This window comes from Scomber japonicus, chromosome 22, assembly GCF_027409825.1.
Source record: "Scomber japonicus isolate fScoJap1 chromosome 22, fScoJap1.pri, whole genome shotgun sequence".
NCBI lineage: Eukaryota > Metazoa > Chordata > Actinopteri > Scombriformes > Scombridae > Scomber > Scomber japonicus.
In genome coordinates, this window is record NC_070599.1 from 28,091,745 (window position 1) to 28,104,385 (window position 12,641).

The window sequence follows — 12,641 nt, forward strand, 5'->3', positions numbered from 1 at the left end:
ATAAAAAATATTATTTATCACATCAGTTTGTTTCCTTTAACCTCAGAGGTTTTTACAGTGTACAGTAATACATCATCTGTCCTCAGACCCTCCACTCCCTAAAACTATTTTAACAGAAAAACAGTCAGAAACTATAAGGAGGAACAGACAGACAGGAAACACAACCACAACATACAGAAGTGGATCAGGATCAGAGCTGATTTATAGTCCAGATGGAAATAAAGAAGATCTCTCATGAAGACTGTTTAAAGTAAAGCAGCATAAAGTTTCACATTCAGAGGTTTGAGGCTGAGCTGCAGGTTGAGTGGAGGTGTCTGGAGATTTATTTATTAGTGCTGTTGAACGTAACCGCTGTGAAACTATCAGAAAATAACCTTTTATTGATCTGATTCATTCTGACTGTCAGCGCTCCCTCTCTTCATTCACTCTCTAGCTCGCTCCACCACAGCTAAAAACAGCGTCTAACTAGTGACCGTGTTAAGTAATGACTACAAGATACGTTAGGACACAAATTAACTTAAGCGTAACTTAGATAGTAAACACAGAAGAGTATGAATTTAAAAAGGATTAAACTACTAAAGGCTTTTAAGGCTTTGTATTAATTATATAGACTGTGGACCTCCGCAGACCCTCCACTCAAAGAGAATCTCCCTAAAACTAATTCTACAGAAAAAACTGTAAGAAAGTTGAAGGAAGAGCAACAGAGGAGGAGCACACAGACAGGAAATAGATGCTTGTACAGAACCACAAATGACAGAAGACATAGTACATGATAACAGTGAGTTCAGTTTCAGGTATGTGGTGGTGAGACAGTTGTGAGTATAGTCCCAGTAGGACTAGGTATGATAGAGGACTAACTAACCCATCTGGGGAGTTACACCTGTCAAATATTATTACCATTAACCTCGAGTTCACAACCAAACAAGACACTGATTCATATGCTGAGGGGACAGATGTGGTTCCTGTTAAGTTTTCTGTTTCTTCTGCCATTTTAGGAGGTAAAAATCAACACCATCTCTTCTCTTGTTCTTTATTTGCATCTCATGATATCAGCCACAGTCCGTAACAACCATTGTAGAAAAGGGGAGCTCATTAAAAAAACGTGCTCATAACATTTCATTGGCTTAAGAGACTCAAGTGACCTCCACTGAACATACAACTTCAAAATAAAAGCACAGAATAATAATACATGAGAACACACAACCTAACAGTTCCAAATAAATGTATTATTATTATTACATTTATTAAATTATGGAAAGTGTTACTGAAAGACAAAAGTAGTTAATGATTAAAAGAGGATATAAAAAGTAAAAGTATTCCTTTATTACAGAGCCATTTTAAAATGTAATTAAAATCTTAACCTTTAAATGTGTGTTCAGATATTTTTCCCTAAAATAAACCTAAGTGGGCTGAGACTAGTTGATGGAGTGGCAGGTGAACCTGGAGGTGCTACTATATACTCACTACACACTCACAGTAGTCTCTGCTTCATCATATTTCCATATCATCTATATTCATATCTACTATATAATGTAGAGCTGCCACATGTTTCCATCAACAACACTAATGGATGGAACTGAAACTGTGTTTAAAGAATTTTAAAGCTGATTTTTCTCCTCTGGATGTTTTTTTATTGTTCTTTAGATCAACAACTACATCTGATAACAGTACGTCCTGGACGTGATGTCACTCTGTCATGTCGTGCTCCAAACGACACCATCATAGCAGCTGTTAAGTGGACCAGATCTAACCTTGAGAGATACATCTACTTTCAGCGAGACGGGTACCTGAACACAACAGACCAGGATCCATCTTATGTGAACCGGACGCAGCTGAAGGACGATGAGATGAAGAACGGTGAACTGTCTCTGATTCTGAAGAACGTGACCAGAAAAGACAAAGGAACATATCTGTGTCACTATATGGAGAGAGGAGGACGGTGGGAGAGTGGTGATCAAATTAAACTCACTGTCTACCTGAAAGTTAAAGGTGAGTTTGTATATGTGAGAAATGATAGCTCCACATTTGGACAGGAGTATGATCACATTTTCACAGTTCCACATGTTTTGTTCTTCAGGCTTCAGCACATTGACTTGTAAATAAAATAATGGATACCACATTAAAGTCTCAGCTTTAATGTGACTATTTTTACATCAGTATAGAAAGAACTGTGAGGGAAATAAAACCCTTTAACACAAACATGTGGAACTGTCCAAATACTTCTGGACTGTACCTGACAGCTGATACCTCACACCTGTTTCTGCTCTGTGGGTCACACAGGTGGAGACTCAAGGGATGGAAAACACATAGATAGATATTTTGTAGTAATTCTTCCAGTTGCTCTGATTGCTGCTCTTGTTGCTGTTGGTCTTGTTGGTTTTGTGATCTTCAAGAAACTTAAAGGATGTTCTGTCTGTTGATGATCCAGACACTCATAACATCTCTGACAGTCAGATGTAAAAACTTAATAGAAACTGAATCAAAGTAAAATTGTAGAAAATGAATTAGAGCCAAACCTCCACTTCACATCACAGCAGTGATGCTGATGAGTAAAATGTTGCTTTAACTCACAGGAACCATGGTCAAAACCAGAGTCTATATCATCTATATTCATATCTACTATATAATGTAGAGCTGCCACATGTTTACATCAACAACACTAATGGATGGAACTGCCTAATGTAGTGAAACTCATCTTTTATTCATCCTTCACAAGTTAGAAATGACTCACAGAATGTGCAAATAGAAGAGTTCAGTTCACCTGTATTAATAATAACAGCAGATTCTGTATTTATGAGCAGTTTGAAATGACAAACATCACATTTTATACCAATACTGAACATTCACTTGTTTCACTTTTAATGATGGAAAATAAAAAGTGAAGAATTTTAAAACTGATTTTTCTCCTCTGGATGTTTTTTATTGTTCTTTAGACCAACAGATAACAGCACAACCTGGAGATGATGTCACTCTGTCATGTCAAGCTCCAAACGTAACCATAGCAGTTGTTCAGTGGAGCAGATCTGACATTAAGAGATACGTCTACATGAAACGAGATGGTCACGTGGACCCAGCAGACCAGGATCCCTCTTATGTGAACCGGGTGGAGCTGGAGGACGATGAGATGAAGAACGGTGAACTGTCTCTGATTCTGAAGAACGTGAACAACAACGATAAAGGAACATACGTGTGTCGCTATGTAGAGAAGACAGGAGGACGCAGGAAGAGATCTGATCAGAGGAAATTCAGCAGGATCGTCTACCTGAAAGTTGAAGGTGAGTTTGTAGATGTGAGAAATGATAGCTCCACATTTGGACAGGAGTATGATCACATTTTCACAGTTCCACATGTTTTGTTCTTCAGGCTTCAGCACATTGACTTGTAAATAAAATAATGGATACCACATTAAAGTCTCAGCTTTAATGTGACTATTTTTACATCAGTATAGAAAGAACTGTGAGGGAAATAAAACCCTTTAACACAAACATGTGGAACTGTCCAAATACTTCTGGACTGTACCTGACAGCTGATACCTCACACCTGTTTCTGCTCTGTGGGTCACACAGGTGGAGACCCAGAGTCTGGAAAAGACAAGCATGGACATCTTGGAGTAATTCTTCCAGTTGCTCTGATTGCTGCTCTTGTTGTTGTTGGTTTTATTGGTTTTGTGATCTACAAGAAGCTTGAAGGACATTTAGAGAATAATTCAGACCTGCCTGTTGTTGATCCAGATGTTCAGCCGCTGCAAGAGAATGAAAACAGTCAGAAAAACATCACTCATAACATCTCTGATATTCAGGTATAACAACTCCACAGAAACTGAATCAAAGTAAAACTGAAGAAAAGTTCTGTTAGAAATCTTGTTTCAGTTATTTTGGGAGGTTCAGATGTGACTTCTTATTGAACCCCTCCTTGGAATGAGACCTTATCGTGGTGGAGGGTGTGAGTGCTCAGAGGATTGTGGGATCTTTCAGATTTTTTCATGTATTGACTTCAGCTCACTGCGAGCAACCATAAATCACACACTCCCTCTTGTGGTGAAACCCCATAATTACAACACCTATGTCTTTTATGTCTATGCCTCACAATAATTATTTGTAAATAAACAAATATGTAGGGGGTGTCCTTTTTAAGCCACTGTTACACATATTCATTTTGTACTTATAGTGTCTTTATGTTTGTTATATGTATTTCATTTTAGTTTTCCACTGTGTTTGATGATCAAAAGATGTTGCTGGTTAAAAGAAGAAAATAAATACTAGTCAAACATCAATTTGAGTGTGGCTTATCTGTGCCAGAGAATAAACTTTGAGAGGAGTTGTAAACACTCAGTAGGTCAACAACATGAATCCTGTTATACAGTTAATGTTTCTCAATGCTGCAGTGAAGTATGACCAGAAGGTGTCACCATATTTACACTCAACCACTTTATGGTTATAGTTGTTCAGTATTATAGACTAAAGATAAGAATCCTGTATGAAGCATTTAAGATGGAGGGAAAATTTAAAACATTTTAACCAGATGTTGAAAAAATGAGTGAAATTATCTTTCTTCAACAAGCACTGATCTGTACATGAGAACATTAATGGATGCCGATCATTCACAAGTGTGAACCAATAAGATGTCAGTTTGTGAGAGAAACAGAACATTATTTTAAGGGATAGGTTGACACAATAGTGGATTTATATGTGTGACATGGGCATCTTACTAGAGGCTGTATATATATATATGCAGTGGAAAACTGTGACTATTAGAGTTGATACTTCAGCTCTTAGCCAGACACAACAAAAAAGCAACAAGGCAAAGGATTTCGCCAGGGATGAGCAGATTAAACCACGCCCACTTCCATAATACGGAAGCCTCCTCGGCTGTGTAATGCTGGAAACCACATTCAGCTTGTCCTGCTAAATATGGCAGCCACAGTGTCAAATAGTGATATGGGGCATTCAGTTTGATCTTGATCTGCGTACATGGCTGCGTATATGGCATGTGCTCTAACCACTCGACCACCTGCGCACCTGTGGTTTGCCCCTAAACCAGGGGGAAGGGAGGGGGCAGAGAGCTCCCTTGGCGCTCTTTCCTTGTTTGAGGGGGAAAAGGACAACTCAGAGCAGGCTTTTTGATTGCGATATAGGCCTCTCATGAACACAATAGACCATGTGCTCTTAATTCAGCTCCACATTAAAGTGAGGATCCAACAATATTTTCTTAAACATTGATTAGGAGGCAAAATACCCATTTGCCTCAGTGTACAGTGAGCCTCTGCCATCACTGATTAACTCAACAGTAAAGTACATTATTTATTAAAGTTATTTAAACTTATTCAGTAACTTTGTTTTATTGAGAGTACATAAAGGGTTAACTTAAACTGTCATGTCCGAGAATAATATAAACTTTTTGTAAATAAGCATGTTTCCTGTAAAGTAAACCACACCGCAGCATTCACACCTACAAAGGAAGGAAGTCGTGTTTATCTGCAGTGAACAAATGAAGTCATTCTCACATCACCGAGAGGCCGAATGGACCAAACATCTCTTCTGTGGCTCTGTGAGTACAATCTGTACAATCTGTACTGTCCAGGTTTAAATAATTATATTCATAGCATGTCAGCTGAGTTATAGACGGTACTGATATATGGTTTTAAATACATTTAAACATCTTGAAATTAAATGAAATTTGATATAAAATCATATTTTATTGATCAGCATCAAGAAAATAAGTGAATGCAGCAAACAGGAAGAGAAATTGACGTGGAAGGTGAAAGACGTTACAATTTGTACTAAACCTTCGAGGCAGATTATACAGCGATGATCCGTGTTGATCATGTTGATCTTCTGTCTCATGACTGTTTATTGTAGATGTTTGGATGCTGATGATCTGTGGTCACTGACTTTTCTAGTACAGTAGACACAAAATATATATAATTAACCTGCAACAAGATATATTTGTCAGTCACTCCAATAATCTAGATTACAATGTAAACACACTGACCATCCTCAGATATTCTGGTTTTATCTCTTACTGACATTAATATGAACATTTTGTAGATGAAGCTGAACTGATTATGAAGTGAATGAAGCACTGACAACAAACTCTAATATAAAAAGATAGTTTGATCATCTTTCATATTTAAATATATTGATCTATTAATATATCACATCTGTGTAGTTTAGTGATGATTTGATGTGTTTCTGGTTTGTTCTTTTGTCTCTTTAGTTGTGAGCTCTCTGCTGTTCTGCTCAACAAACCAAGGTCAGTAAACTTCTTATCTGATGATGTAAAGCTGTTGAAGGGTCACTCTGCTGATGAATATCAGTTAGTTAGTCCTCCTCAACCTCTGGAAACAGCTGGAAGTAAAGGTTAGGTTTTTCTAAAGACCACTTCTGCAGGTTGATCAATGAAACCCATGAAATGATGTCACATGACTTCAACCAGTCAAACCGTCATAAATCTTTGAGCATCCTGTCTTGTCCACCTATACCTTAAAATAAAGTTGTGTTTCCCTCCCAAACTGATATATGATTGGTTTGAACTTGTGAATGATCCAACATCCATTAATGTACATTAATGTATAGATCAGTGGTTGTTGAGTAAAGATAATTTCACTCATTTTTTCAACACCTGGTTAAAATGTTTTAAATTCCCCCTCCTTCTTAAATGCTTCAAGGAGGATTTTTATCTTTAGTCATTAATACTGAACAACTATGTGACACATAAAGTGGTTGAGTGTAAATATGGTGACACCTTCTGGTCATGCTTCACTGCAGCATTGAGAAACATTAACTGTATAACAGGATTCATGTTGTTGACCTACTGAGTGTTTCTGTGTTACATTAAATGACTCCTCATGTTGTTTCCTAAATATAATAAATCTCCTCTCAGCCTCTCTGACTGTGAGTCCCAGCAGATCTCAGATGTTTAAAGGAGAGTTTGTCTCTCTGAGCTGTGAGGAGAACGACAGCTCTGCTGGATGGAAGCTGAGGAGGAACACAACCAGAGGAACCAGGAAGGAGTGTGGAGACGGCTGGGGAAGATTATCTGGTTCCTCCTGTAAAATCAGCTTCATCATCACACTGGACAGTGGAGTTTACTGGTGTGAGTCCAGAGAGGGAGCAACCAGTAACAGCATCAGCTTCACTGTCACTGGTAAGATCAGACTGTGGAGTTAGTATTGATGAAGCTGAGTGTAAATGATGAAATGCTGTAGTTTGTCTCTGTGTTGAGGTGGACCAGTGATCCTGCAGAGTCCTGTCCTCCCTGTGATGGAGGGAGATGATGTCACTCTGCACTGTAAAACAAAGACCGCCAACCTCCCAGCTGGTTTCTATAAAGATGGCTCCCTCATCAGGACTGAGCCTGCAGGTCACATGACCATCCACCATGTTTCCAAGTCTGATGAAGGCCTCTACAAGTGTAACATCAGCAGTCATGGAGAGTCTCCATCCAGCTGGATCTCTGTCACAGGTGTGGAAGTTACCTTTGGTTTCACCACTTATTTCATCCACATGTTTACCTGACCAGGTGAGATTCTCTCTGCAGGTAAACCTACAACCACAGCCCCGCCCCATGTGTCTGAAGCCCCGCCCCCTGTATCTGAAGCCCCTTACCATGTATCTACATCCCCGCCCACTGCATCTGGAGCCCCGCCCCCTGTATCTGGAGCTCCTCCCCAGCTTGTGTTCAGACTGGTCTGCCACCTAGTGGTGTTCTGTCCGTACTTCATCTCCACTCTCCTCATGGTGTCTTTATATCGACACAGACCCACAGGTAACACTCTGAATCATTCACTCACCTTACAGACACTCAGCAACTATCAATCAATCAATCAGTCAGGTTCATTCTGGTGTTGATGATTGACAGTTGTGTTTAATAATTGATCAATTATTTACATATTCTTTCTAACCTGCTCTGACAGGAAATGACCTACCAGTCTCCATGGCAACACTCACCCAGGCTGAGCAGGGATTGGATGGTGACTATGATGACATCATCCCCTCTGTCACAGGCTGAGCAGGGATTGGATGGTGACTATGATGACATCATCCCCTCCGTCACCACAGAGCATCACTTCTGAACTGAACCAATGAGTCGTCGTTCTGAAGCTTCGAGTCATGAATGAAAAACATCAGAGCAGCTGAAATGCTTCCTGAGGAACTCCTCATGTTCTAGTTTGACTTGAAGTTACAGAGAAGACAGGAAATGGTTTATATTTCTGTTGCTGTCTATCTCTGTTTAAAGCTTAAGATCTACAATAGAAAACATTATTTTCTGCCATGACGTTATAAACTTGTTTTCTTAAATCTGGTAAAATCATGTGCAGAGCAGCTTCACATCTATTAATGTATCTCTACTGTTTGTCTTGTTGTTCATTTTATGACTTCATGTTTAGTTATTGATGTAACACCAATGTACAAACATTTCTGCAGGATTAAAAAGTACATGATGATTCACAGTGCTGAGTAGTCTTTGAAACGACACCAAAGTAAGAGGTGGAATCTGATTTATAACCAACAATATAGTATAACAAGCTTTTAAAATACAACACATTATTAAAGATTAAACCAGTGGTTTCCAACCTTTTTGTCTTTTGACAATGATATCTGCTGATCCTTTGGAGGGGCCCCACATCACAGTTATGGCTTTATGGTAGTTTTGGCCTGTCCTCAATCAAGATACTGAACCCCAAAATGCTCTTGCTGGTTGTGCCAGGACCCTGGTGTACCCTAAAATAGACAAAGCATTGGATGAGGAAATGGACTGTTCAAATACCACCCTAAAGATGCATGATATAATGCAAGCTATGCAAAACAGGAAATCACTAGGTCCAGGCTGTTTTACATTCAAAGGTGTTCTTCACTTCATATTTAAGATGTACAAGGATTATTTCCAGAAAGCTCGACTACTAGAGACTCTGTCCACAACTTCTGACTCTCTGATGCTTAAGAAAGAAGAACCCTCTGCAACAGTGATGCTTTTAATATACTAAGTTTTATCCCTGCATCTCCAACAGGTAATGCCTGTAAACTATAATTTCCATGGAACAAACAGGCCTGATGTTAGGAGACACTCGTTGATTTCTGGTATCTGAATCTAATGAAAGATAAAAAACATATTTAGTGAGTATAAAATGTGATTCATAGACAAAAACGTCAGCATTTGGTTGACAGTGTTCAGCTACCAGGGTGGGTGTTGTTTCTGGTTAATGTAGCTGACCATGTTTCTGTGGTTAGCAGCTCAGAGGCTTTCAGACACAATGGTACAAACACACTTCCTCTTTATTTCCCTGCAGCAGAAACACAAAAATCAAAAGCTGCATGTTATTTCATCATAGCCTTGTTTTTTTGATTATCAGTTTTTTTATTCTTTCCTCTCCCATTAATCACCTTACAACCCATCAGATTTATCTGTTGCCACTTTGGGGGGCTAAGAAAGTCTGTCCAAACTTGTGACTGGTCATAGGGGACATTTTGTTTGAGCAGACCAACATCACTGAGCACCTCCTGTGCCACTGAGCAGCTGTGAGGAGGCAGAGTGGATCGTCCACCAGTCAGACAGTCGGTGGTTTGATTCTCATCTCCTCCTGTCCCATGTTAAAGTGTCTTCAGGCAACATACTGAGCCCCAAACCCCTCCTGCTGGTTGTGCCAGCACCCTGCATGTTATCTTGACATCACTGTGTGTGAGAGTGTGAATGGGCGAGTAAGCTGCAGAAACAAAAGTACTTTTTTCCTTTTTTCCATTTTTTAAATTCAGCTTTTGCAGACAATACAGAATAGTATGTCAACTTTACATAAAATCAAAGCATCTGCATTACAGGGAAAGAAACCCAGCATAACTCCCACCATCTCATCCCACATCCCATGTCAGTTGGGGCGACAGTGAACAACTACTTAGTTAGATAACAACATAACATTAATTAATCAATTAATTAAATCAAAAAAATAAAGGAGTACAGAAGTGTCTCTCCCTGTCGAGCAGCCAATTCTTTTAAGAAGTGTCCTCAACATCATCAGAAATAATATTAACAATATTTCTATTATAGGCTAGCAGGGGGCCCCAGGTTTTGTGAAACAGTGTCAGAGATCTCTCCCGTGAGACCCTTAACTTCTCTAACTGCAGACATCCTAAGGATTCACCAGCTGTTGTGAGTCGGCAGGAGAAACATGTTTCCATTTGAGAAGAATGGTGCGGCTGGCCAGCAGGGTAGTGAAGGCAATGACACACTGTGTAGTAATGGTGCATTTTTGGTCAGAGGGAGACGAAAAAGAGCAGTCAAGGGGTTCGGTTCTAAATTTGTATTATGAGCCTGTTTGCAAGTTTGGAATATATCAGACCAAAAGTTGGTCAGCCTCGGGTATGTCCACAACGTGTGTGAATGGTCAGCTGGACACTGCTTGGGTGGGTGTTGTGTTCAGCTACCAGGGTGGGTGTTGTTTCTGGTTAATGTAGCTGACCACGTTTCTGTGGTTAGCAGCTCAGAGGCTTTCAGACACAATGGTACAAACACACTTCCTCTTTATTTCCCTGCAGCAGAAACACTAAACTCAGAAGCTGCATGTTATTTCTGGCTGTTTGTTTGATTATCAGTTGCTGTTTAGCCTCTAACTACAACTTTGTCATTTTCCTGCATAACTCCACCTTCATGTTAATCAGTCGTTAGTTCATTGATTGTCTCTAACCACATCATCGGTTGTTTTGATCTCTTCATTTAGTCTGATGTTGTTCGATACTCTAATTCATTTGAATCTCTTCTTTCTGTAGAAGCTGCACTTGTAAAGCACAAACTTTCTCATTTTGGTACACATCTGGGTAGAAATGATGGATGTTGGGGAGACGACATGCACGACAGGTCAGAATGACAAATCTTAACAGCACTGTGAGGACTTGCTTTATGTATACAGAGGAAATTATCTACATTTTCTTTCTGACCTGCTCTGACAGGAAATGACCCGCCTGTCTCCATGGTGATTATCCCGCCCACCCAGGCTGAGCAGGGACTGGATGATGACTACGATGACATCATCACCTCTGTCACCACAGAGCATGACTTCTGAACAGATAATGAAATGTTCCAGTCAGAAACCTTTATCCTCTTTTCTTCCAACAATAATAAACCAGTTTCTGTGTTTTTAATGATGTTAAATAATTAATCAAATCAACAAAGATGGAAATAAACAGGAAGTTCATTTATATTCTGACTCACTTGCATTGAATCATTCCATATGTGTGCATCATGAAGGTTTGTCCAGCAGGTGTCGCCACTTCATCATTATCCATTAAAACATGTCCAGTCAGTTATGATTAAACTGGTTCATTTCTGGAGGGTTCAGGTGTTCAGTGGGAATCTATGAGCTCAGTCCGGACATATAAATCCCACCATGCTCAATCAGTGTTGATTCAGGATCAATAGTACAACTATTAAGGGATAAGCTCTGTGTTGTTTCTCTATTCTTGCAATATTACAACAAAAAGAGAGCATAAAACTTCACAAAAACACTCTTAGAGGGACTGACTAATGTGCTTTCAGTGTTCAGTGATGGAGGATTCAGTCATTTAAAGTCTCTGATCAGTTTCTATTGAGCTTCATCAGTGTGAGTTATTATAGTAACCATAGTAACTATAGCAGTGTGAGTTAGTCATATCAGTGATATCTGACACATTTACAGTGTTTTTAGCATCATATCTCCTCTTAGTGTTTCCTTCCTCCCTCCCTCCCTCCCTCTTAGTGTTTCCTGTTTCTCTGTGGTGGAAGTATAGGAACAAAAAGACTTTTCTACTAAAAACACTGTAACGTTGAAACATAGAAGATGAAGATTTGACTCAAGCTTCATATTAACTTCTGTCAGTAGCTGTAGTTCATATTAACTTCTGTCAGTAGTTGTAGTTTATATTAACTTCTGTCAGTAGCTGTAATTCATATTAACTTATGTCAGTAGTTGTAGTTCATATTAACTTCTGTCAGTAGCTGTAGTTCATATTAACTTCTGTCAGTAGTTGTAGTTTATATTAACTTCTGTCAGTAGCTGTAATTCATATTAACTTATGTCAGTAGTTGTAGTTCATATTAACTTCTGTCAGTAGCTGTAGTTCATATTAACTTCTGTCAGTAGCTGTAGTTCATATTAACTTCTGTCAGTAGTTGTAGTTCATATATTAACTTCTGTCAGTAGTTGTAGTTTATATTAACTTCTGTCAGTAGTTGTAGTTCATATATTAACTTCTGTCAGTAGTTGTAGTTTCCCTCCTCACCTTTAGAGGGAGAGTTTTTCTCAGTAACTGGAAACATAAACATAAATAGAGCTAACCCGGAAGTGATGTCGGACTTCGGGCGGGATAATTGTTGTTTTACTAACTCACGAGTTTAAATCTCCGTTGTTAAGCATCAGGACTGAAGGTAAAAACACGGTAAAGTTAATAATAGTTAGTTGCAGTCTCGTCACGTGTCTTTTAAACCTTTCAATCAGTCAGACTTTACTAACGACACATTTCACCTTTTTAAGAAGTGACAGTAAAGAGTTCACTCAATGAGACACTAAAATATGAGTAGTTAAAATGAGTAAAGGTAACACAAGCAATACAAATAAGAAATTAAAACTATATCACACTGCACAATAACTAGCCTACATTATAATAAAAACAGTA

General features: G+C 38.9%; 1 protein-coding gene across 1 annotated transcript; it reads left to right on the top strand.

Moving 5' to 3' along the window:
* The first annotated feature begins 6,742 nt into the window (after nt 1-6,742).
* LOC128383678 (Fc receptor-like protein 5) lies at nt 6,743-8,010 on the top strand. Its single transcript, XM_053343265.1, has 4 exons — nt 6,743-7,146; nt 7,225-7,464; nt 7,540-7,767; nt 7,916-8,010. Exons 1-4 carry the CDS (start codon nt 6,915-6,917, stop codon nt 8,008-8,010), a joined length of 795 nt encoding a protein of 264 aa, XP_053199240.1. The 5' UTR covers nt 6,743-6,914.
* Nucleotides 8,011-12,641: the final 4,631 nt, after the last annotated feature.

Coding starts and splice junctions, on each gene's coding strand:
- LOC128383678 (XM_053343265.1), top strand. CDS start 6,915: ATGTTTAAAGGAGAGTTTGTCTCTCTGAGCTGTGAGGAGAACGACAGC. Junction 7,147..7,224: donor CATCAGCTTCACTGTCACTG/GTAAGATCAGAC, acceptor CTCTGTGTTGAG/GTGGACCAGTGATCCTGCAG. Junction 7,465..7,539: donor CAGCTGGATCTCTGTCACAG/GTGTGGAAGTTA, acceptor TTCTCTCTGCAG/GTAAACCTACAACCACAGCC.